Raw genomic sequence first — 24,683 nt, 5'->3', positions numbered from 1 at the left:
AGGAGTAGGAACCTCTAGCTCCTCGAAAAGGTGTCTTCCGATACTGTAGGGTACCCAAAGATCTTGCAGTATCTGTGTCCTTTTTAATTTCCTGCAGTGCCTCATCAATATGTTTGCCGAACAAGAGGTCGCCATCAAAAGGCAGATCTAGGATTTTCTTCTGGATTTCAGGGCAAAAATTAGTGGACTTAAGCCAGCCTTGACTTATAAGCGTAGCCGCTCTGGCGAGTTGACGAAATCCGAGAGAAGCTATATCCATAGAGATATCTCTGACTTCCGAAATGTCGGACCACAATTGTCGATCATATCTGCCTAAAATAGCTAAACAATTCGTAGCCCGAACTGTAGCGCCTGCCATGGTAGTAAAGCGTTTGCCTATGTTGTCAAGGCGCCTACCATCTTGGTCAGGTGGAGCTGTTACAGGAGCGGAAGGATTCCGAGATTTCCTCTGCGCTGCTTGAGATATAACTGAGTCTGCTTTAGGGTGACCCGAAAGGCAGGCAGGTGCATCATCCGGCGCCTTGTATTTTTTGTCTATCCTAGCGAGGATCGCAGGAATGGAGATTTCATGATCTTTACTTCCTCTTCCCATATATGATCAATTATGGGGATTGAACGGGCAGATTTCCTGTTTAGATCTTTAAAATCATATAAAAAGCACTCTGTCTTCTGTACTGGCATGGACAGGTGATACCTAGAAGATGCCCTTTCCATAATGGCATGGAAACTTCCTATGTCCTCAGGAGGGGAGTCCACAGCTGGAGGAACCGTTGAAGCTGGAGTCTGGATCAGATATTCGTCCCATTCATCTACGGTAGTGGGTGAATTAGGAATTTCTCCATCCTCTGCTACCGCGTCCCCGTCATCATCGTGTAGCAACTGTGAAAGAAACATCACCTGGGGCTCAGAAACTGGTGTTGCAGGGGTCACAGGTTGCATCTCTATATGTGCAGAAGCTGTTTGTGGGGCTGGAACTGGAGGAAAATTGCTATTATAGTCCTTTAACATTGCTGTAAGGTCTTGAAGCAAAGTTGCAGGCATTTGAACCACTGGCTCTTGATGGAACAATTCTTGAGGTCCTCTTAAAGACTCGCATGGTTCATAGTACTCTTCATCATCATCCTGATATTTTATTCTGAGTTGTGAAGGATCATGAGCCTGTCCAAAGGGATCATCATCTTCAGATTCCTCAAAATAATGGCTAGGAGGTAAGGGTGAAATTTGAGACACATGATAAAATTGTCTGGAAGACGATAATTTAGAGCTCAAAATTAGCGTCATTTGTAAAGGTGTGGGTTTTTTACGCTTCAACGTGTCAGAAATATACGTTGACAGAGATTCATACTCTGCCGAGATGGCTGAAACAGACAGCATCGTCGATGTTATCATGGATGTTGTCGACGGAAAACACAGTCGACGAGGAGGTAGTCGACGTCATGGTTGAAGTTGTCGTTGACGGTGAACTAGTTGTCGACAGTATAATCCTAGTCGACGGTGGGGTCGTCGACGACTGTGGGCTCGTAGACTGTGGGCTCGTCGACGGTAGCGTCGTAGACGGCGGGCTCGTCGACAGAACTTGAAGCATTGCCGACGGGATACTAGTCGACAAAGGGAGAGTCTATGGCAGAGGCATAGTCGACGGGATGAGGATCGTCGACTATGTTGGGACACTCGTCGACGGCGCAGTCGATTGAGATTTCGTCGACGGTTTACTTTTCTTAGACGCTGAAGGTCCACTCACCTTCTGCGGAGATTTTCTCGACGAAGAAGTTTTACATGTCGACGGAGGGTCATGAGGAGATTTTGAGGTCGTTTTCAGAGAAACCTTCACCTTATCTCTAGATTTCACCTCAGAAGAGAATGAGGATTTCTCTTTTTGAGGAAGAGTGACCTACCTCAGAAGAGTAGGTCTTCAAGATTTTACTCCGCTTCTCAGGAGGATCCCCAGGTCTATCCCTCTTCTTGGATATGGGGGTGGAGGCTAAAGGACTTATACTGACATCACCTTCAGATACCACCTCAGAAAATGCCTTCAACTGCTCCAACCAAACCAGCAGACGTCCTTCTCGATCCTTCAAGGTCTTGGCATGAAAGGTTTTAAAGATCCTGCAGTCTTTGACCTTGTGAGCTGGGTAGAGGCAGTAAATACATTCTTTATGTGGACCCTCAAAGTGCAATCTCTTCTTCCCACATGAAGAACAGGCCAGAAACAAACTCTTCTTGGAATCAGACATACTTTTTCTCAGGAAGAAAGGTTAAAGAACAAAACTGAGCAGAGCTCAGGGAGACTCCCTAACACACGAGGTGCAGTAGAAAATCTGAGGGTTTGCACCTGTGGGGAAGGTTCCAGAGGGTGCTCCTGCCCGATTGTCTGATTTCCAAGTTTGGTTCTTTTTACATAAAGACGAAGATAGGCTAATGTAGTGATTTAGCTATACACTATGGCCTATGGTATAATGTTATTGTGACTATAATGTATATGTTTTATTGTACCGTAAGTCTCCCACCTCGTCGGCGGGGAATATTCTAAGCATGTGAATCTATAAAAGATACCCTAATACAGGATAACTAGCCTTCAATCAATTAGTTCACTGGTCCTTCCCTCAACTACTGCTTGTGTTCAATCTGCATTGTCCCTCAACCCTTCCTAAAGCATTCATTTTCACAGAACTTGTGTGTCACCAGGTGGCCCTGCAGGTTTGTTGTGCAGTATATGCAAGACCACCTGACTCCAATATTTGTTCTCCACTGTGCAAAAGAGGCTCCTCCAACCGATGTATTGTGGGCTGCCCAGCGCAGGGAGAGTGGAGTAAGAGAGCAGGTCTCAGTCAGCGGTAGGAAGAGAAGTGTCCTACGGCTCCAGGCTCTGCTGCACAATATCAAAGCCCTGGGCTCAGTGAAGGTGTGAGCCAAGTTGTCCCTCTGCCAGTCATTGCAGGCCCGACCCAACTCAATATGCTTGTGCACACCAGGTACACACAGGTGCACCTTGGCCGAATTGCTGCTTCTCCACCCCATGGTGTAGGCTTCTGCCGCTGCTCCAAGATTGCCAGCGCCAGGCAAATATCCTATCTTTTCCTGAGGAGCAGAAAGGAGAAAGCAAAAGGACCAGAGCTCAATTGCTTCCTCACAAGGACTCAAACACTACTGGTACACTGTGATGCCTGGGTCAGACAGTTGTTCCTATGAGCCACCACATCAAGTTTACACCATGTCGGTAAGTTCTTTCTAGTTCTTTTTTGTAGTGGCTGTTTTCGACTGGTCGTGATCTAGTCACACCATAAAATCAGGGCAGGGTTCTTGAATTAGATTAGGTCAACGATCAAGCCTAGCCATACCCCCAGCATTGGGCAATTTAAAAAACCTCTGATTACCCCATTCTGATTTTTTGATTCTGCTGTTCCTTGGAGTTACATCAGCAGCTTCTTAAAGCACATTTTGTCATTTTGGCCTTTTCGCCTGACTTTTTCACTTGATTTGAGGAACCTTGCATGTGGTGTACGGCAACTAGGCTTTCGAATTAATTTTCTTTTTAACCCAAATAAATGCAATTTTCAAAAATAGAAAGTTTGATGATTACACAGCAGCTGTTCAGAATTGAGAAAGGCATGAGGGAAACAACGTATGAGTCACTTAAGTGTACTTATCTGTGTTGAATGTACTAAACTATTTATTTCCACCACATAATTTCCACCACATTTCAGAATTACCCAAAACATTTATTGCATTTGTGCTTTCCATATATTAAAATATCTGAAAAGTTCAGTTATAGACGTCTTACACAACATTTAAATATTATCGTACAGCCTTCCTACAGAGCACATCCCCATTAGCAAACAGGACTGTCACATAAATCCTCTCACTTTGAAGTTAGAGCAAAAAAAGTATACACCAAGCTACCTGGAAGACAGAACCTCACATTTGACCTCGGCTCTTGAATGCACAGCAAATATGACAAGATACGATAAAAGATTTAAAGGCCTGTTTACAGAAAGGGGGCACTCTGAAGAATAAAGTAAATAAGGTATGGGCCACAGAAGAGACAGACTAAAACAAAGTCAGTAAATAGTAAGCAAGTAAATGCAAGTTACAAAGCCAATTGTAAGCAATGGGAGGAATGCATTCCGAGAAACGCTTTCCGAATGTCCCCAAGAACTGTTGAGTCAGCGAGACAGCTGCTCTGTGTGGTAGGCTTCGACCTAAAAATGAAAGACATGACTTACCTCTGGATCTGCGAGGCGTTGAGACAGTCCCACTACAAAGACCAGGTTCTTTTGCACAACCCGCACACTAGCTAAGTGTTTGCGATTTTCTGAAATTTTCTGTTTGCGCTCATTCTGTTTCTGCTTCTTCTCGTTCTTTATCCTTTGCAGTTCTTCTTGTGATAGTGGTTTGTATACTGCTGGGTCTTCTGGGTATGGCTGAATAAAAGAACATAGAACGTTTGCCAATGTAATCGATAATGTAATGTGGCCAACTTCAAATTTGCAAGTGGCAGTGTCCAACCATGGAGCAGCACCAGTTAAATTACAATAAGGTGTCATAAGCTTAAAATATTACCATACTGTTTCAGTAAGGCACCACCACTTGGGAGGCTTAAATTTAGTTTCATGAAAGACCAAGCAATCGATTCATTAACTTAATTTGCTTTAAACATTAACAAGTTAATAGCGTGAAAAGTCTCAACATTAAGTAGAAACCTCCTCAATTACATAAGCCGAGATCTTACAAAGGCAACAAAAACAGATTGAAATGAAATTAAGCCAAATAGTTTATAGGAAAAAAACACCTATAAAGGTAACATTTAGGTTTCGAGAGTTTTACACTCCCAGCTACAATGGAAAAATGTATATCTATGTGAAGTTACTTAGAACCATATACATTTAAAAATGCTGCACAAAGATAACTTTAGACATTGATCCATAGGCCAGTGCTATCTGGCAACGTACTGCTCTGACTGTTTTACAATAGGCCTATCCACAGTAGCTGTAATGTAGGAATATAGAGAGTTCTGGATACCTTCCTTCATCACTTAATATGTGCAGATGTTGAAGAATAAACCCTACTCCTGTTTTGGATTTTTCATCACTCTATTCCTTTTCCTTTTATGAAAAGGATATGTCTTGCTTTTGTAATTCGTTTTGTGTAGCTTTACATTTTTTATACCATCAAAGATCCACAAATGTACATTTTATATAAGCAGAAAGAGTACTAAGAGTAATCTGGTTGACCCTATTCTTTACATTTTATTGTAACGCTTTCAGGTATGTTTAGCTAAAAGAGCACAGCAGAGTTCTGAAGTATGCAGAAACCTCCTGTTACAACAGTCGCCTATAGATTCATTATTCTACACCTGCCCTGGATAGAACATCGTAGTCTGGCACACTTTCATGTTGAACCTCCTCCTACCGAGCTCAAATTAATTTGGAAGGAAAGGTTAGGGACAAAATGTCTGCCCTGCATAATTTAAGTGTCAATTCCACACATTTTCATTAAAATCTTTTATTAAGCAGCTGTTCTTGTCAACAAATCACATACAACATACGCAGGCGGCCATTTATCGGCAGTTACCCTTTGCTTCTTCCTACACCCTTGGTCGTGAGGATTCTGTTGTCCTCTTGGAGGGGATGAACAACTATCTCGCCGCTTTGTCAGCTTACTCCTCCCCTCCCTGTTCATCCTTCCCGATCTCAACATCTGTGCTCACCCACTATCCCCAAATCTTTTCGAATTTTTGGGGGCTACCCTGGGCCCGGTAGAGTTCTTGCTCTACCAACTGACACCAGTCCAGGTTGTCTGCCCACTCTTTAACCGTCGGGGATCTAGTTGCCCCCCATAGCATGGCCAAGTTGCGTTCCGCCACCTCTGCCACAATGGACAACACTTTACTGGGCTATTTGGGCCATTTCCTGTCCCCTATAATGGCCAGGAGGAGCCATTTCACTTTCAGTTGGACTTCTAGTCCTGGGACTTCCTTCATTACCTCTATAACACTGCTCCAGAAGTATTGAATTGAGGGGCACTCACAGAGTATGTGGTAAAAGGTGCCTACCTCACCATATCCCTCGCACACTCGGCCGAATAAGAACGGCCCTCCTGTGCACCCTGGATCTGGAGAGATACAATCTATGTAACACACGGAGCTGCACCAGGCGGAACCGTGCTCGAATGACTATTTCCCTTGGACTCGGAACTCCCTCCCCCCACTCATCATCTAGTGGGCTCAAGTTTTCCGACCATGCTTTTCTCAAGTGGGTGAGGGGGTCCGGCAAATTGTTAATAATTGTTTTATATATTAAAGAGACTGCCTTAGTAGGCATAGGGTCAAGAAGCAATCGGTCTTCCATAGGGGAATAGTCCGATAGTTGTTCGCCTTCGGATAAGTGGCAGTGCAGTGCATGCTTAAGCTGCAAATATTGGAATATCTCCCCCTGGGTTAGGTTATATTCCTTTGGTAGTTCTCCAAAGGTTAGTAGTGAACCCCCTCACCAGACGTCCCTCTGCTTGTCTATGCAGATTATGTGCCACCGTACATGGTTACGCAGCTTCTTCACTTCTCTCAAACTATCACTCTCCCATAGCGGGGTTTCTGCTGTAAGCTTATTGTGCCATTCCAGGTGTCGGTTGGCAGCCTCCCATGCTTGTAGCACTGCTTGTGATTGGAATGGAAGCATTCCCTTCTGTGCCCCTCCATAGAGCATTGAGGAGTGACGGGTACTCCCCCACCCATGTTATGTTATGTTAGGATAGTTGGTATAGCGCACGAATCACGAGGGGCATCTCAGCGCTTTTTCTTAGTCACAACAATAGACAAATAACCAGATAAGGCAGTATTAGAACAGGTATGCTTTAAGATGTTTCCTGAAAGCCATGTAGGAGGGGATACTTCGAAGGGTCACGGGGAGACCGCCCCAGTATTTAGGGGCCAAATAAGAAAAGGCCCTGCCCCCTGACCAACTGCGTTTATTACGCGGAGTGTGGAGTAGTAGCAACGAGCTAGACCTCAATGGGAGGTTGGGAATATGCTTTTCCAGTTTCTGTTGGAGATATACTGGGCCTATACCTTGAAGAGCAGAGAAGGTCAGGCAGCAGACTTTGAAAAAAGACCATTGTTTAACTGGAAGCCAGTGCAATGTTTTCAGCAGTAAAGGGGTGCCCGCTGGTTGATTCAAGACCAGCCTAGCGGCCGTATTCTGAATAATCTGCAATTTCCTCATGTGGGTTATACCGACCTCGGCAAGCAAAGCGTTACCATAGTCCAGCCGGCTTATAATCATTGCCTGGGTTAGCGTTCTGCGAAGTGTCAGGGGGATAAACGGGAGAATCTTACGTAGCAGTCTTAGTCTATAGTAACACGCCCCAGCTAGCGAGGAAATGTGATCTTGCATTGAGCGGGATCGGTCCAGTTTAATACCTAGATTGTTCACACTCTGTAATGGCATGAGAGACGGACCAAGTTGCGCCGGCCACCAGTCCAAGGACCAGGACTCATCGGCCTTTCCCAGCAGCATGACTTCTGTCTCGCTCGGGTTTAGTTGGAGGCAGTTTTTAGCCATCCAACTTGCGATGGCCAGCATAACCGAGCGAAAATGGAGTCTATCCACCTCCACCACTGGACCACAGTTGAACACCAATTGGGTGTCGTCGGCGTAAGAGATCGTCTTGAACCCCAGGGCTTTCACCACCTTTGCCAATGGCGCCATATAGATATTAAAAAGCATGGGGCTAAGGCAGGAGCTCTGGGGAACACCCTTGTCCAACGTTTTTTTTTTGGACTGATCGGGGCCCATAGTGACCATTTGATATCTGTCCCGCAGGAAGCTCTGCAGCCACTTAAGGGCTAGGCCCTGCATCCCTGCAGCTCTCATCCTCTCCGCGAGCTTAGCATGAGAGATGGTATCAAAAGGCGCGGAGAGGTCAAGCAACACTAGGACTGCAGAGCCACCCGCATCTATGGTCATCCTGAGAGAGTCCGTTATGGCCAGTAAAGCTGTTTCGGTACTAAAGCCCCTCCAGAACCCAGATTGTGAATGGTCCAAGATGTTATTTGTTTCTAGGTACCTGTTTAACAGTTGGTTTATAAGGCTCTCCAACATTTTTCCCAATAAAGGGAGCAGGGAGATAGGGCAATAGATGCCCAACTCCTGAGGGTTGGCAGTGGGCTTCTTAGGTATAGGGCCAACAAAAGCTTTCTTCCACGGAAGTGGGACCACACCTTGTGAGATCGAGAGATTAAAAATACTTTGAATCGATGGGGCCAGAGTGTTAGAGAGAAGTGCCATGGTCTTGGGGGGGCAGAGGTCTGCCGGGAGCCCGATTTCACAACCTCCAGAGCTTTTTGTGTCTCCAGAAGGGAAATCGGCGTAAAAAATTCCAGAGAGCAGTCCATCTGCTTGATGTGGCTTCCCAAACTACAATCAGGTGGTGAAAGAGCCTGTTCCTGAGTTGGAAAATTGGCATAAATTTTATCGATACAAAAAAAAAAAAAAAAAAAAAAATCAGCCAATGACTCACATAACTTGCGATTCAGTGGATGGAGGTTTACATGCAGCCGGATCGGTGAAGTCCTTTACAATGTCGAATAGGGCTTCAGAGGAGTTTTCTGCCCTTTCGATTTGACTCACAAGAAACGGACATCTGGCTGCCTTTAAATTGTAATATACCGCCTGTGCCGATTAAAATAACGCCTTCGCCTGTGGAGACTTATTCCGTCGCTAGGTTCTTTCCAACTTTTTACAGGAGAATTTCGATCGAGTACCATTGGGCTGAGCGCCGGCTACGTGTGGGTCTGGACTGTGTTTACAGGTATGATTGTATGGCCCAGTGATCCACTCTGAAGACAGAGTTGTCCCTCCCACCAAACACCCACTCATTCACCACTACCAATAGGGACGCCCAGTAGTAGGCTCAGAGGTCTGTTACTGCCAGCCCTCCATCGAAGACTCCATACTGTAGTTTTACAAGTGATATGCACGCTGCTCCTCTATCCCACAGCAGTGCCCTCAGTGTAGTGTTGACTTTATTAAAGACGACGTCAGGGACCTTGTATGGGGTGTTTTGAAGCATGTAGAGCAGGCGTGGGAGGTTCATTTTGAAAAGAGTGGCTCTTCCCATTAGGGAAATGGGTAGCAAGAGCCAGTGGGCAGCATCTGTTTGAAGGCATTCTATCAAGGCGAGCAAGTTGTGGAGTAAGTCATCCTTCTCACCTCTACTTATGTGGAAACCCATCAGGTCCACAATTAACCATTTAATGGTCACCAGCACCACATTTTGCCCCGCTAAAAAAAAAAATCATAATTTAAGACTCCATTTTAGGACCAATTAGGGGGACTCTGAAAGCATTTAATCTGTTGAGTGATATGTAGAAAAACATAGGTGGAAGCAGAAGAACCACTGTTCCTAATTAGGTATTTTCTACATATTGTGGTCTATAGGAAAGGTCCAGCTTCCTACATTTATGGTGTGTTCATTTCAAAGCCCTACAAAATCTCCCCTTTTATTGATTCTGGATGGTCTTGAAACACTTAGTTTTAGTCCGGAGCGAGGGATTTTGAAGGTTGAGATTAACGGTCACATGATATGAAGTGACTCACCATCTCAAAGAGATTTACAATACTTCTCCCCACCCAACCTCAGACAGAACTAGAAATTTTATCTCACAAAATTCAAACCACAAAAGATAGAAAATCTCGGGGCGTGGCTTAAGAGCCGATGGGACAGGCTGCGTGAGCACGGAGCTCCGCGCCCGATCCCCTGCGATTATCCTGGTTTCGGTGCCTCCCGGGTCCACATAAGTGACCGATGGTGTGGCGGGCGATCAAGAGCTGAGGGGTGTTGAGGCGCCCGAATCTAAACGTGGATCAGTTGCCCTGGCCCTTCGAAGTCGAGAGGGGTCCGGCCGACAAGCAACCCAAGATGGCGTCGCCCTCTGCCGTATCTTCCGGCTGACGCAGATGGCGAGCTGTGCCTAAGACGGCTCAGGGGCACGGACCCCCGAGGAAACAGGCTGGGACAACGGCAAAGTGGCTATGAGGCGTGGGGGCCCTGAGCAGAGGTGAGCAGGGGCTGTGTAGCTAAGGCCACAGGCACGAAACAGACTGCGCCGACCGCCTGGCCTGCTGGGACATTGGAGGCCCCAGGGTGCTGCCGACATTGAGAGCAACGCGCAAGTGGTGGGAGGCTCCCCCCGCCCCCGCTGGACGCGGCGGACGGTGGCTTGCCCCCCCCCCCCGGGGAGTGACCTCTTTGATGACCTGGCGGCGGACGGGAGCTCGTAGAAGAGCGGGACCTCTCCTTCGCAGGGCTCGCCCCCCCCCCACCCACAACTGAGAAGAGAAAGCTGGGTCAGTGACCACTGAGAGTGTGAGCAGCTGAAGGTGGCGGCATAGGGCACTGGACCTGCGCTACCCTGGCAGGGGAGAATAGCCTGGCGAAGCCCTCATCTATACTGGGGAGGTGGTGAGAGGGGCCCAGCAGCTTGGTGCTGGACGTTCCATGCTTTGGGGTGGCTCTGCGGACCGGCGCTGGGTGCATGACCATCGGCAGTGGAGTCCTGCGGAGCACACAATAAGGCTGCAAGTTGGCATAGGGGTCGCAGGCGGAGCACGTGTGCGAGGTGCTGAGGAATACCTGGGCCTCGGGCGCTGAGTGAGGGGCTTTGCGGGGGCGCAGAAGAGCCGAGGTGACTGGACCTCATGCATGGGAGAGCAACGTGACCGCGCATGGCGATGCCTAGGTGGCTCATTGGCTCTGGGGGCTACTTTGGACTGTAAAGCGGAGGAGAGCGGAACCCTCTGAGATCGTTGAGAGGGTAGGAGAGCGCAATGCCGCCAACTAGAGCGGGGGGTGCTGGTGGCACTGTTGGGCAAGGTTACAGGACTCACGGCTGCAACTATGGGCAAGCCTCGTGGCCGTAAGGAGGATGACCCCCAACCACCGGGGGCTGAGTCCCCACCACAGGAGACTAGAGGAGAACAAGGAATCCCACAGGACCTTGGGATACAGCTCCAGTTGGACAGAATATTGGCGGCTATTACGGACACTCGAGTAGCTCTTCAGCAGGACATTGCGAAGGTCACCACAGGCCTGGGCTTGCTGCGAGCGGACCACTCAAAACTTGTAGACCGGGTGAAGACCACTGAAACCACACTCCAAGAGTTAGATCAAGCACAGACCCACTAACGGCAACAATGGCAAGCGTCCTGGATAGGATTACGGTGCTTGAATAGAGGGCTGAGGATGCCGAAGGCAGGAAGCCGTAACAACATCCGCGTGGCCGGCCTGCTGAAGAAAATTGAGGGGTCGGACATGGTGAGCTTCTTAGAAGCGTGGTTGCAAACTGTGGTGGCCCCAGAAGGGCTGTCTACTTTCTACACTTTGGAGCGGGCGCACAGAGTACCGGCGAAAGCACTGTTGCAGGGTCGCCCACCACGGAGGGTGGTTACGCGCCTGCTGCACTTTCGTGATCGCGACTTACTACTCCGGAGACCCCTTAGTGACGGCCCCTACCAGGTGGAAAACAGTAGTGTTACTATATTTCTGGACTATTCATTCGACACGCAGCGACGTCGCATGTCCTTCCAAGCTGTGAAGAAGGAATTACAGAAGGAGGGCATTCAATACTCTGTTCTTCCCGGCCAGGTTGCGCATTGTCCTCGATGGAAAGACCCACTTTCATGATACACCGGAGGAAGCGTGGGACTGGCTAATTATACAGAGCGGGAAAGGATGGCTGGGTGGTGAAGGCACGGGAACTACCGGCGGACACTCAGCCTCGTAGGTCACAGAGGATACGACGCCGCAGGCGGGGCCTGCCGAAGCCATCGATCTCTCAGACGGCTGTAGAGCGCAAAGGAGCCTTAGATGCGGTGTTGGCGATCTCTGGTGAATTGCTGCGGACTACACCGGAGGCATCGGACCTTGGGAGTTATATGGGCCAGTCGGAGGCAGAGTCGTCTGTGCTGTGCTTGTCTGCCGACTCGTGCTGGGGCTCCGGGTGAGTCAATGCTTGGATAGATCGGTCATCACTGCTATCAAGTGGCAGTCTGTGTGGTGTTGCTGCGCTTGGTGGAACGGAGGGGCCCGGAGCCCCTTGAGAGGCCTTCCGATGGCGACTAAACCCAATGTTGATAAGCAGCAGCCTACATCCTCTAAGGGGTCTCAACAAATTCAGACCAACAAGCTGGACCGCTACACAATGCCTAAGGGGTCTCTGAGGTGGGTTCAAGAGGACGGGGGGGGGTTTGGACTCCACTGGTCCTCTGACGGACCCGTCGCTACTTGACGTGATGGCGACATCAATGGTGTCAAGTCGTCCCTCGGACAAAAGATGGAGTCGCTAGACAACAAACTTGACACTGTTACCATCGAGGTCAATCTCATCCGGGCTGACCTCCCGAAGGCAAATGAAAAAGTCTCTGGATATTAAAACTGCCAGCTTGACGGACGATGTGGCATTGCTCAAGCAGGAGGTTTGGGACCTCAGAGCTTCTAGTGACCTAACTAATCGGAAACTGGATGAATATGAAAGGAGAGCTCGGCGAAATAATGTTCGAACAATTGGCGTTCCCGAGAAGGCTGAAGGCCCGGCCCCTGACCTGTTCGTCGAAGACATCATTCTGAATTACCTTAAGCCCAAGGGACTGGGTAATTTTTTCACGATTGAGCGGGCACACAGGGTGCCGGGGGGGGGGGGCCTAGGCCTGGAGCCCCGCCTTGTCCGAAGATTGCGAGGGTTTTGAACTTTAGAGACCGGGACGCTATCCTGCAGGCTTCCAGGTCGGGGGGCCCCCTGAAATATGAAAAACACAACTCTTACCTTTGTTCCTGATTTCACGCATGCTGTCCAGAAGCAACACCAGAGATTCCTTAGAGTGAAGAAGAAACTCCGACAGAGGTCTGAAATATGCGATGAAGTTCCCAGCCCAGTTGAGGGTGGGAGTCTAGGGGAGAGCCTCGTTTTTCGACAATACGGAAGTGGCTTCGGACTGGTGGGAAAATCGTCCCCCATCTGGGCAGAGGGGCAGGGCCGAGATGGTGGTGGCGGCCTGCAGGAAAAGGAATGATGGAAATCGCAGTTGTAATGGGACTATTGAGTCTGTCAGGTAGTGGGTCTTAACTCCTTCCGATCTGATCCTTCAGAGAGTGAGATGTTGCAGGCTTAGGGTTGGGTCATTCTGAGGAGGGATGGGGGGATGCCGAGTCCTGCTTTCCTCCTCCTTTCTACTTTTAGTTAGTCAGTAGTTTAGAACATGGGGCAACAGGCAAACTGCAAGTTGGGGATAGGCGGAAGCCATGAGCAGGGTGCAGGGAGGAGGGATGGGGGTTGGGAGTGTTGGGGGTTTTGTTGTTTGAAGAATTGCTTGCAATTTGTTTAGCTGTTCCAGCATTAGGTGACAGGGGTGTGATCGTAATGATTTCCTACCAGCATAATGTGAAGTGTTAGATGGGGATCGGGGATAAATGTGCTTAGTTGGAATGTAAACGGCGTGAGGGATCAGATTAAGAGAAGAATGGTTAGCCAATTTGTTAGACGGCACTCCCAAAATGTTGTGCTGCTACAGGAGATGCACCTAGTCGGTAATCGTTGCATGGCCCTGCATAGGGGAGGCTATAAACTTGTGGCGCACACGGGATTCACTTCGAGGTCTAGGGGGGTTGGTGTGCTGGTGAAGAATTCCTTTCCCCTGGCTATTCAGGCTACTTTGACTGACAAACGTGGTAGATACATTGGAGTGTCAGGGCAGTGGGAGGGGAGGACGGTCACCTTTTTTTCCATCTAAGTTCCGCCTGGCATCCAATCTGACACGTTCTGGGAGCTAGGCTCTATCTTTCTGACTCTGCCCCTGGGCCTCCTGGTGATGGGAGGTTATTCCAATGCAGTAATGGACGCTGAGGTAGATCGCCAGCCCTCTCGGGTTTTGAGAACGGCACAGCGGTGGCTCCCAGATTTCCTAGAAACAACTGGGCTCATGGATGTTTGGAGGGTACGTAATCCGGGAGAGGTGCAATATACACACGCATCAGCTGCACACCATAGCTTGTCTAGGATAGACTACATACTGGTGCCAGCAGTTCATGCCTATACTGTCCGGGAGGCGCGACACTTGGGGAGGGGCATATCTGACCACTCGCCGGTTTGGCTCAGATTGGAGATTGACCATTTCAACGTAGTAAGGTTGCGTCCATTAGTGCGTGGCAACTTGGAGATCCTGCTACTAAGAAAGAAATAGTAAAGGCTACGGACAGGTACTTTCAGGAGAAGCGAGGTATGGTAGACTTGACGCAGACCATATGGGAGGCATATAAAACGGTCTTCCGGGGCGGCGGGGGGGGGTGAGGACAGATCTCTGATTGTCAAGAAAAAGGAGGAACGGCAGACGGAGCTGGAAAAGGCGCAGATGGAGGTGGTGAGGCTGGAAAGAGGTGTCTCAGGCGGCAACTCCGGAGGAACTACTCCGGTTACAACTGAGACCAGACAAATTCAGGGACCTTGCTAGGGACAAAGCTAAAGCGCAAAATGAGGAGACACAAAGTAGGGTATATGAGCATGGGGATAAGGCTGTAAAACTGACAGCATGGCTGGAGAGGGGGCATCGCGGCTGGTCCCGGAGTTGCAGGGGGAGGACTTAAGTAAAATCACAGATCCGCAGGCGGTGGCAGATAGCTTTGCTGAGTAAATGGTAACCTAGGTACCCAGGGCATGGTGACCAGAAAAGACCCCCGAGGACTGCAGCACTTCTGGTGCCACCCTCAGGGGCCCTGTACCCTGACCTCCACACACTGCCTTTGCAGGCCGAGTGTCTAAGTACAGAACTAAACCAAGAGTCGACATGGCCCACATCCCTGTGTGCCATGCCCACAGAACCCACTGCCCTGGCATACTTCAGTCACCCTTCTAGCTGGGTGCCCTATGCCAGAGGTGTGGGCACAGATGCACAAGACCTGTGCCCCTACAGTACCCAGGGCCATTCCTGGTCACTGTAAGCGCAGTGATGCCATTAAGAGTATATGGTGCTGGGAGGTTGTCATTACGAACTCCACAGCACCATAATGGCTACACTGAAGACTGACAAGTTTGGTACCAAACTTCTCAGCACATTAAACCAGCACAGATGCCAGTGTGGGATTTAATGTAAAATGCATCAGATGGCATCTTAGAGATGCCCCTCGAAAACCTAACCTACAGTCTACGTCTGGGCTGAGTGGCTGCAGAGGCTGCCACACAGCAGACATGTTGTTGGACCCCTGGGCGGAAAGACCCCCGCTCTCCTGGGCCTGCAACAATGCACATTCTGGGCAAGGTGCTAGGTCTCCTCCCCCAGGATGGGTAGGGGGAAGCTTCAAAGGCATGCCGCCTCTGTGAGCTTCTCCAGACCATTTGCTGTACCCAGCAACAGGCCCCCACCAGTTCTGACCCCCACTCTAGCGGGAAGACTGGCGGGAAAAAGTACGTCAGGAAGGAGGGTGTTCCAGCCTATGCCAACACTACCCAGCCTATGCCAACACTACCCCTCAGGTGGTGGAGATTAGGTGAAGCACGACCCCGAGCTCCGGCCATCTTGAAGATAGGGAGCCCTGCCAAATCACTGCTAGGCTCCTGCCCCCCTCCCACAGGAGAGGAGCAGGCTAGGGGGTGTACCCACCCCAGGACAGGGGCCTATTGGTCCCTGCCCTTGCCCTACCTGTAACACCCCAAAATTCAGTGTTCAGGGGCTCCCTGAACCTTCCTTCCTCAGATCCAGACACCAAAAGAAAAAAGATCAAGAAGAATAAGACCTGCCGCGCAGCTGCTAGCTACAGGACGACAACAACTGACTTGGCCCCAACCCTATCCGGCCTGTCGATCCTGGAACCTGCTCCTGCCTAAAGCCTGGCGACTCCTACGGACAGCAACCTTGGGACACCCGGAGGACCTGCCTGCCTTGACCCTCTTAAAGACTGGGACTCCCATCAGCAGAGGCTCTGCTGCAACAACCCCCCTGGTGCCAGCCAGGAAGCTCCGGACCATCCTACTCTGCACCCGCCGAGCTCGGCCCAGGCCCAAAGTATCAAGACCAGGAGGATGTCCCCCCGGCGACTGGGACCCGAAGTCCAGTGCCCAAAGACCCTCCTTGACGAACCAGACAACGCCTGTACTCAGAAAAAGGGCCCCCCAACCACGACCAGCTGAGGGTAAGCTTGTCCAACACCCAAAGACAACCCTGCACCCAGCGCCCTACAGCCCCCTGTGCCTCCCTTTGGGGTACCTACCTGTGCTCCAAGATCCCAACTTACCTCTCGACGTGCTGGTCGCCCCTGGAGAGTCTCTGCCCGAGCCTGCAGCATTTGTTCCCTTTTTACCTTTTCCATTGGATAACATTGAGCGCCTGACGACTCAAAAGCACCCTGCACCCAGCCGCCCGAGTACCGCTGGCTGGGCCACCTTTGTCCTATCCTGCTTCCCCCTTTGTCCGAAGCAAGTGACCAGGAGCCCAGCTCCCACAGCCGCGTGGCCTGCTAGCCAGCAGCCACCAACCCGAGGCCCCCTTTACCCCATTGGATAACATTGGGCCTAACTACCTCTGCACCCGGCCGCCCCTGCGCCGCTGAGGATGAACCAAATGTACCTACCTGACACTGGGGGACCCTGAGTCTATGACCAGAACCACAAATTCACCAGTCGAGTACTCACCAGGAAACCGGTAACTCACTTACCTGCCATTAAATAACATTGACTGGTTTGACTCGAAAAATCTTCTGTCTACTTTGGAAAACGTAAACTATTCATATAAAATCATCCAAATTCCAAAATACTCACCTGTGATCAGGAGAGGAGCCAGTACTGTACCCTGTAGCAGAGTACTGAACCGCAAAAGTAATCCCTAGCAGGTTTACTAGTAACTTGTATTTTCTCCATAGGAAACCATTGTCTGCTTTTCTATGAAATTTCTTTTACTAAGTGTCTACTTTTGAAAACTAGAAATATTCTTTAAAAATCATACGAAATACTGAAACGTAATTACTTACCTGTTTTCAGTTGAGACCACAGTGGCCCCAGGAGACCAGTACTGGATTACAAAAGTAACGAGATCGTACTTTACCTGCAACCTGAATTTTCTCCCATTGGATAACATTGCCAGATTTCTGTTGAAAAGTTTCTAAGTGTGAACTTTTAAAATAGATTTTTATTCCTGAAAAATCACTACAATACCTAAAACGTTTTTGCTACACTGTTTACAGCTTAGACCCAGGACTGAACCTAGGAGCCAGTCCTGGAATTATCAAAGTAATCTACAAAGTAATCAACTGTGTTTATATAAGGAAATCTATTGAGCTCAATGCTAAATTGTGTGTATTATTGTGTTGCCTACTGCAACCCCTGTCCTATTGTCTTTACAAAGTTTATTGCATTTCTGCAAAGTACTCATCTGAGACCTCTCCTATTGAGAACAGCATATTTTTAATACCCGTTGGTTCTAGAAATAAAACAACTATCTTTGGATATAAAAACAATTGGCCAGTCTTGGAGTGTGTGAAACCCTTTTGCAGACTGAGTGTGTACAACAAATGCTTTACACTGTCCTCTGGTACTGCCTTACTGCTCGACCAAGCTACCACTTTAGAGAGTAAGGTCACACCTGTCTTTAACCTCCGTTTTACCTCTGGGGTTTGTGGACTCTATACACACTGTACCTTATTCTGGTCCAGTATATATAGAGCCACTTTCTCACAACAGGCCATACGGGGAGTGAGCTCTGGGAAGGCCTCCGGACCGAACGGACTACCCATACAACTGTATAAGTTGAGCGCCAATGGAATTGCTCCATTCCATGTTTGAGGAAAGCAAGGAGAAAGGTCAGCTTCCATATGACCAACGAGTGGCGAACATTGTGGTCATTCATAAAGTGGGCAAACCCAAGACTTATTGCTCATCATATAGACCTATCTCGTTATTGAACACCGAGCCGAAAGTCCTGGTGAAATTGCTGGCGACCAGAGTGGCCAAAGTTATCACCTCCTTGATACTTGCGGATCAGTCCGGTTTCATGCCACGTAGGAACATGGCCATCAATTTGTGTTTGTTACATGGTGTTCTAGGTAGGACCCAGACTATCCAGGAGACAGGGGTGCTAGTGTCTTTGGACGCTACTACGGCATTTGATAGGGTCGAATGGCCCTTTATTTTTGCTGTCTTGGATGAGCTGAGCTTCAGTCCTGAGTTTATTAGTTGGGTGAGCCTCTTATATGCCGCTCCCCTGGCCCAAGTCGTCGTAAAAAAACGTAAGTCCTCTGACTTTTCCCTTAGCAGGGGCACAAGACAGGGATGTTCCCTTGTCCCCGCTCCTTTTTGCTCTGTCCCTGGAGCCGCTGGCGGCCTGGCTTCGCTGGGACCGTTCAATACGTGGCCTGCGCGAGACATTGGAGTGGGAGGACAAAATCTCATTGTATGCGCTAAGTCAGGCTTTAGGCCTAAATACAGCACCAAATCTGCTTTATTGACAGTTACAGATACTATCAGAATGACCCTAGTTAAGGGACATTCTATGATTCTGGTGCTGCTAGACCTATCCGCCGCGTTCAACACGGTTTCACACGCTGTTTTGCTCAGGAGATTGGAGGAGGTAAGGCTAAGAGAGTCAGCCTTAGCCTGGATGAATAGTTTTTTGTCGGACCGGTCCCAGAGTTTTAACCTGGGCACGTATCATTTGGCCCCTATGGAGTTGACCAAGGGAGTGCCCCAGGGCTCTTGTTTGAGCCCTACATTATTCAACATATATGTTGCTGTCCCGATTTCTCTCCTACGGACATATGGGTTTATTCCATATCTTACGCCGATGACACGCAACTCCTTTTTCCATTTAACAAACGGACGGCTGCAGTTCAGCTAGTCTTTTCTAATGGGATGAGGGCCGTATCCCAGTGGATGGTAAACAATTTCCTACAATGTAATGTAGGAAAGACCGAGGTGATGCTTTTTGGAGAAGCTCTGCTACTGTGGACTCCGGATTGGTGGCCTCCTGAACTGGGTTCCCATCCGGACCCTAAGCTTATAGTAAAAAATCTGGGCAACCGTTTGGATCAGGCCCTTAGCCTAAAGGAGCAGGTTATTCACACTGCTGGTACTTGCTTTCACACTATTGGACTACTTAGTCATGTTTTCCCATTGCTTCCTGATACTACCCGCAGAACCCTAGTCCAGGCTCTGGTGCTGAGCCGATTGGATTACTGAAATGGTCTGCTGATCTCGGCTAATGAAATTTCACTCCGCAGGCTACAGGTAGTGCAAAATACAGTAGCACGGCTGGTACTGAATGCTCCCTTCAGGACCCCTTCCCAGCCACTTCTTGTTAAGCTCCATTGGCTTCCCATTCGACAACGGATCAAGTTTAAACCGGTTGTATTATACACAAGGCACTTCTGAACCTGGGCCCCATTTATCCTTCGGAGATGTTTCTGCCCTTTGTTCCTTCGAGATCTTAGCTCCAGTGACAAACTTTTTCTGGAAGTACCTGGTATCAGGAGAGCTAGATTAGGAGGGAAGGCTCTCTCCCATCTTAGCCCTCGCCTCTGGAACGAGCTCCCTCTTTCTCTCAGACAGTGCTCCGAGCATCTGAGATTTAGGAAATTGCTTAAAACCTTTCTGTTTGGGACCTGTTAAACTGCTAGCACCACTATCTTGTTCCCCCTAGTCCGTTTAAGCGCAGAGATACCCATTCGGTGGTCGATTCAAGCGCTATATAAACAAATAAATAAATAGGCGGACGATATCCTACTTTTTCTCTTTGGGAGGTACTCAGGCTTTGCAATAAATTGGTCAAAGTCTGTACTTTTTGTCCTTAGAGGTGATCGGCCAATAGTCCCTAATTCTTGCCCGATACAAATTGAGCCGGTAGGGTTTAAATACCTCGGCATTTAAGTTACACTTGACCCGAAACTACAATTTGCGACTAACCTGGGCCCCCCTTTGACCAGTTTTAGAGGAGATGTGGTGCGTTGGAAGGCACTCCCACTCTCCCTTCTGGATAGAGCAGTGCTTTTTAAGAAGCTGGCCCTTACCCGGTTCATGTATGCTACAGAACGCAACGGATTCGGTTCCGGCGTCCTACTTCAGGGAAGTGGAGGCCCTACAGAGGCAGCTTCTCTGGGAGGGTAAGCCTCTCATAGCGTTTTCTAAACCTACTCTTCCCCGGTATGACTAGGGATAGGACTGCCAGCTCTTCGTAAATACTACCGGGCTTCTCAGCTTGCGGCAGTGAACCATGCCATCTACGGGTAACCTGGGGACCCTGGGCACGTTATGGACCATTGGCAGGTCCCAGGGGGCGACTTCACTAAAGAGTTATACGCCAGACCTCATTGGTTGCCTCTTACGGGACCCACGGCTCACGCAGTACAGGTGTGGCACGCAGCTAACCGATATCTAAAATTGGAGGGGAAGCTCACGCTCGCCACTCCCTTGTGGAGTTTAGAGTAGCTGGGGAGTCTATGGAAGTCTAAAGGCTTCGACAAATGGGACCTCATTGGGATTGCCCAGATTAAAGATGTATGGGGAGGGGGCACGGTTCACACATTTCAACCCCTTAAGCAGCAATACCACCTTCAAGATAGTGAACACTACTGTTACCTTCAGGTTAGTCATGCACTGCGCACACATTACTAGAGACACGCGACTCCCTGACGCTTCCCCCCTCGAGGACCAGGTATTGGATGGTCACCTCCCTGAAGAACAAGTCACTTACCTTCGGTAACGCTTTTTCTGGTGGATGCAGAATCTGCCTGTGGATTCCTCACCTTGTGAATATCCCCCTGCGCCAGCAACGTTCAGAAAATTATTTTGCAGCACGCCGGCGTGGACGACGTCATAGGAGCACTGCATCGCGCGCAACTGCGACTGACCTCACTGACTCTTTATTAGGCCTACATCGGCGTGATGCCATCAGTTCACCCCTTTTTTCCGTGCCTTCGAGGCACCCGGACGGACTAATGACAATAGATATATACATACACAATGTACATAGCACAAAATATTAAAGATAACACACAGTGTAAAGTTTAAAGTTAAAGCATGAGAACACAGTATATAAAAAGATATATATATATATATATATATATATATATACATATATACATACACACACACACATACATACAGTGCCAGGGGGGGAAATCGTCTACGACGACTACGCAGGCTTGAGTCACGATATATCAGATCTGTCCACCAAATGGCCTAGGGGAATGAATAGTGGGGAAGAAATGGTTTTCCATTTAGGTAAATGATGTAATAGGTCCCCTGCAGGTCCCATCTTTTGTGATTAACTTCCTGGAATTTGGATATTGCCCCAGCATGTAATGAGATTCAGCACCTTGCGGCTGAAGTAAAGACATAATGCTCTTTAATGGTTGGGGCAGGTTGCATCATTATGTATCATCTGTATGAATTTTGTGTGCTATGACCAACTATTGGGACACGTCGTCTGATGGTATTTGATTATGTTTCTGAAGCCTCATAAGACACTGTGTACATTAGTGATCATTTATTGTTTAGTGTATCTCTCTATGATGAATTTTAGGTTCAAAGGGCTCTTTGATTCCTAATAGGAGAATACTATGAAAGAAAGCACATGTGACTCCGTTCAAGTACGACAAAGATATGCACTGATTTCCTGTTGGTTCTCTTTTTAGTTTGTCTATGCTTATACAGACATCCTTTTCTTTAATTTCGGGCATATATCCCGTTCTGTGCATGGGTTGGATTCACTAACTATTAACCTTTAAAAATGTGTAGTCATATTTGGCTCTTGTGGGCTGCAAAATATTAGAGGACAAACGCCGATCCACGGCTGTATGTTATGTGCATTTCTTGCACGGTGATTAATTATACCTTCCACTATAGCGTCTGTACCTATCTGTAGGTTGCATAGTGTTACACTGCATAGTGTTGTGAGTTCTGTATACATGGTCTATATTAACGACTACAAAATGGAGCACGCAGTTGATGGGAGGGATAGAGTCCTCTGTCTATGCTCACTATTGTGATGTCACCCTTACACGAATCAGATGTTTATATATATGTACCTGTGTTGTGCGTGTGGACACACACACACTGAAGAAGGTAGATCGCCGAAACGCGTCTGTGGTGTAGCTTTTGAAAATAAACTAACTCTGTGACGAGGAACCTCCTGAGTGCTGTTTTTCATTCCTGGGGACCAGCTAGGAATCGATAGATAGATATATATATATATATATATATACATATATATATATACACACACACACACATTCAATAGCACCACAATCTTAGGTAAAGAAGAGTGGACAACGGGGAGGCGGGTGGGCATGTGAGGAATCCACAGGCAGATACTGTATCCACCAGAAAAAGAGTTACCGAAGGTAAGTAACTTGTTCTTCTGATTGATACATCTGCCAGTGGATTCCTCACCTTGTGAATAAGAGTCCCACAGCAGTACCCACTCCCGGAGGAGAGTGTCCCTTCTTTTATACCAGAAAATACTGGAGGACAGAACGCGCAAAGTGGCCACCCCTCCTCACTTCGGTATCCAAGCAGTAATGCTTCGCAAAAGGGTGGAGAGAAGCCCATGTTGACGCTCTACAAATATCCTCTACAGGTACACCCCTAGACAAAGCAGATGTAGAAGACTTTGCTCTAGAAGAGTGAGCTCTTAAACTCTCTGGAGGTTCCTTACCAGCCAGGACGTAGCAGATCTTGATGCATAGTATAATCCATCTTGAGAGAGTGCGCTTGGGCACAGCTCTTCCTTTTCTGCAGCCAGCAAATCCAACAAAAAGCTGGTCATCCACTCGATAGTCTTTTGTTCCATCAAGATAAAAGCTCACCGCCCTCTTGGGGTCCAGACAGTGAAGTCGCTCCTCCTCGTTGGAAGGGGGAGGATAATAGGTAGGGAGGGTAATGGACTGTCCTAGATGAAAAGGAGTTACCACCTTAGGCAGAAAAGCAGCCCTGGTCCTAAGAACCATTCGTTCAGCATGAATGGTCAAGAATGGGGGCTTTGAAGTAAGAGCTTGAAGCTCACTTACCCTCCTTGCCGAGGTAATTACAACCAGGAAGACAGTCTTAAAACATAAAAGTCTCATGGGACACTTGTGCAAAGGTTCGAAAGGAGAACCCATCAGAAATGTAAGCACAAGATTCAAGTCCCATTGAGGCACAATAAAGGGAGTAGGAGGAAATGTATTTGTAAGGCCCTTTAAAAACCTTAGAACCACAGGAGATTTAATCAAAGACGGCCGATCCGCCAGGCAGAGAAAAGCAGACAAAGCCTTAAGATAACCCTTAACTGTAGTCACAGCAAACCCTTGCCGAGCCAGGAAAAGAGCAAATTGAAGTATGTCAGATAAACAAGCCCTCAAAGGGCCAACCACAATGCTAGGGTGTCCCGCGCCCGATATGGTGTTCACGCCATTGGTTTGAACATTTGGAAGTCTCGTATTTGAGGTACTTCTAACGTTGGTTTTTACTGAGAGTACCATAATCATTACACTGCTAATTTTAGTTGTGAGAATCTAGAGTTTTTCATTTGATGTTTCAGATTTACTTTCCTCACAACACCGAGTTTGGCAGTATTCATTTAGTATTTCTTTTAAGTAATTTTCATTTCACATTTGCGAGGTACTGCAGTTTCGTTTAAATGGTTACGGACACTTGGGTCATTTCGCACTTATCTAGATTCTACATTTGCAGCCACTGCAATTTTGCGCATCCTGCGCGTTAACAGCTTGGAAATGCTGTCAAGTCAAGTCAGAGAATTTATATAGCGCACTACCTACCCAGAGGGTCTCAAGGCGCTTAGAAAGGGGAGGAGGATTACTTGTCAAATATCCATGTTTTAAGTTGCTTTCTGAATGCTAGGTGGTTCTGGGTGAGGCGAAGGTACGCGGGGAGTGAGTTCCATGTTTTAGCAGCCAGGTAAGAGAAGGATCTGCCTCCCATGGTGGTCTTGTTGATGCGAGGTACAGTGGCGAGGGCTTGGCTGGAAGAACGTAGTTGGCGGGAGGGGGTGTAGAAGGACAGTCGTGAGTTGAGGCATTCTGGTCCGATGTCGTAGAGTGATTTGTGTGCGTGGGTTAGCAGTCGGAAAGTGATTCTCTTATTGACGGGTAGCCAGTGGAGGTCTTTCAGGTGACCAGAGATGTGTTTGTTGCGCGGGATGTCTAATATGATCCTGGCTGAGGCGTTTTGGATTCGTTGGAGTTTCTTCTGGAGTTTAGCGGTAGTACCTGCGTAGAGGGTGTTACATGACATTACATGGGAAACTGCGCTTGAAACGTCCCTAACTTCTCAGTCCCCGCTTGACGGGTCACCCAGAAACTTTCAACACCGCAGGTAAAACAAAAACTGGGATTATTATTTTTTTTTATTTCCTGAAGATTTGTCAAGTGTCGTTAAAGTTATTGGCAAAACAAAAAACGTTTTTCCTGTGGAAACGTTGGTCCTAAATATAACTACCTACCAACGTCCACCAATAGGATGAAAAATGCTACTTACCAGTATGCATCTGTTCTTGGCATGTAGAGCTGCAGAGTTGCACACTGTGCATAGATCGCCACCTAGTGTTGGGCCCGGATGTTTGCAGTTTGTTTTTGTCCTGAAAAGTTCTTTGGAAGTTACGAGATGAGTGACTCCTCCACTGGACCATACTGCGCATGGACATCGGCTCCATCCT

The 24,683-nt window shown here is 48.2% G+C and overlaps 1 protein-coding gene across 7 annotated transcripts in view; it reads right to left on the bottom strand.

Moving 5' to 3' along the window:
* The window catches only part of CNOT4 (CCR4-NOT transcription complex subunit 4), a 623,322-nt gene that overhangs the window by 507,909 nt on the left and 90,730 nt on the right, over positions 1-24,683 (bottom strand). For all 7 annotated transcript variants that reach the window (XM_086952989.1, XM_086952985.1, XM_086952984.1 and 4 more), the window contains exon 3: positions 4,224-4,421. In XM_086952989.1, coding sequence (XP_086809115.1) covers positions 4,224-4,421 — 198 coding nt within the window. The remainder of the gene's footprint in view (positions 1-4,223; positions 4,422-24,683) is intronic.

This window comes from Lissotriton vulgaris, chromosome 1_2, assembly GCF_964263255.1.
Source record: "Lissotriton vulgaris chromosome 1_2, aLisVul1.2, whole genome shotgun sequence".
NCBI classification, from domain to species: domain Eukaryota; kingdom Metazoa; phylum Chordata; class Amphibia; order Caudata; family Salamandridae; genus Lissotriton; species Lissotriton vulgaris.
Note: the sequence above shows the minus strand (reverse complement) of the source record. Positions and strands in the feature narration are given on the sequence as shown.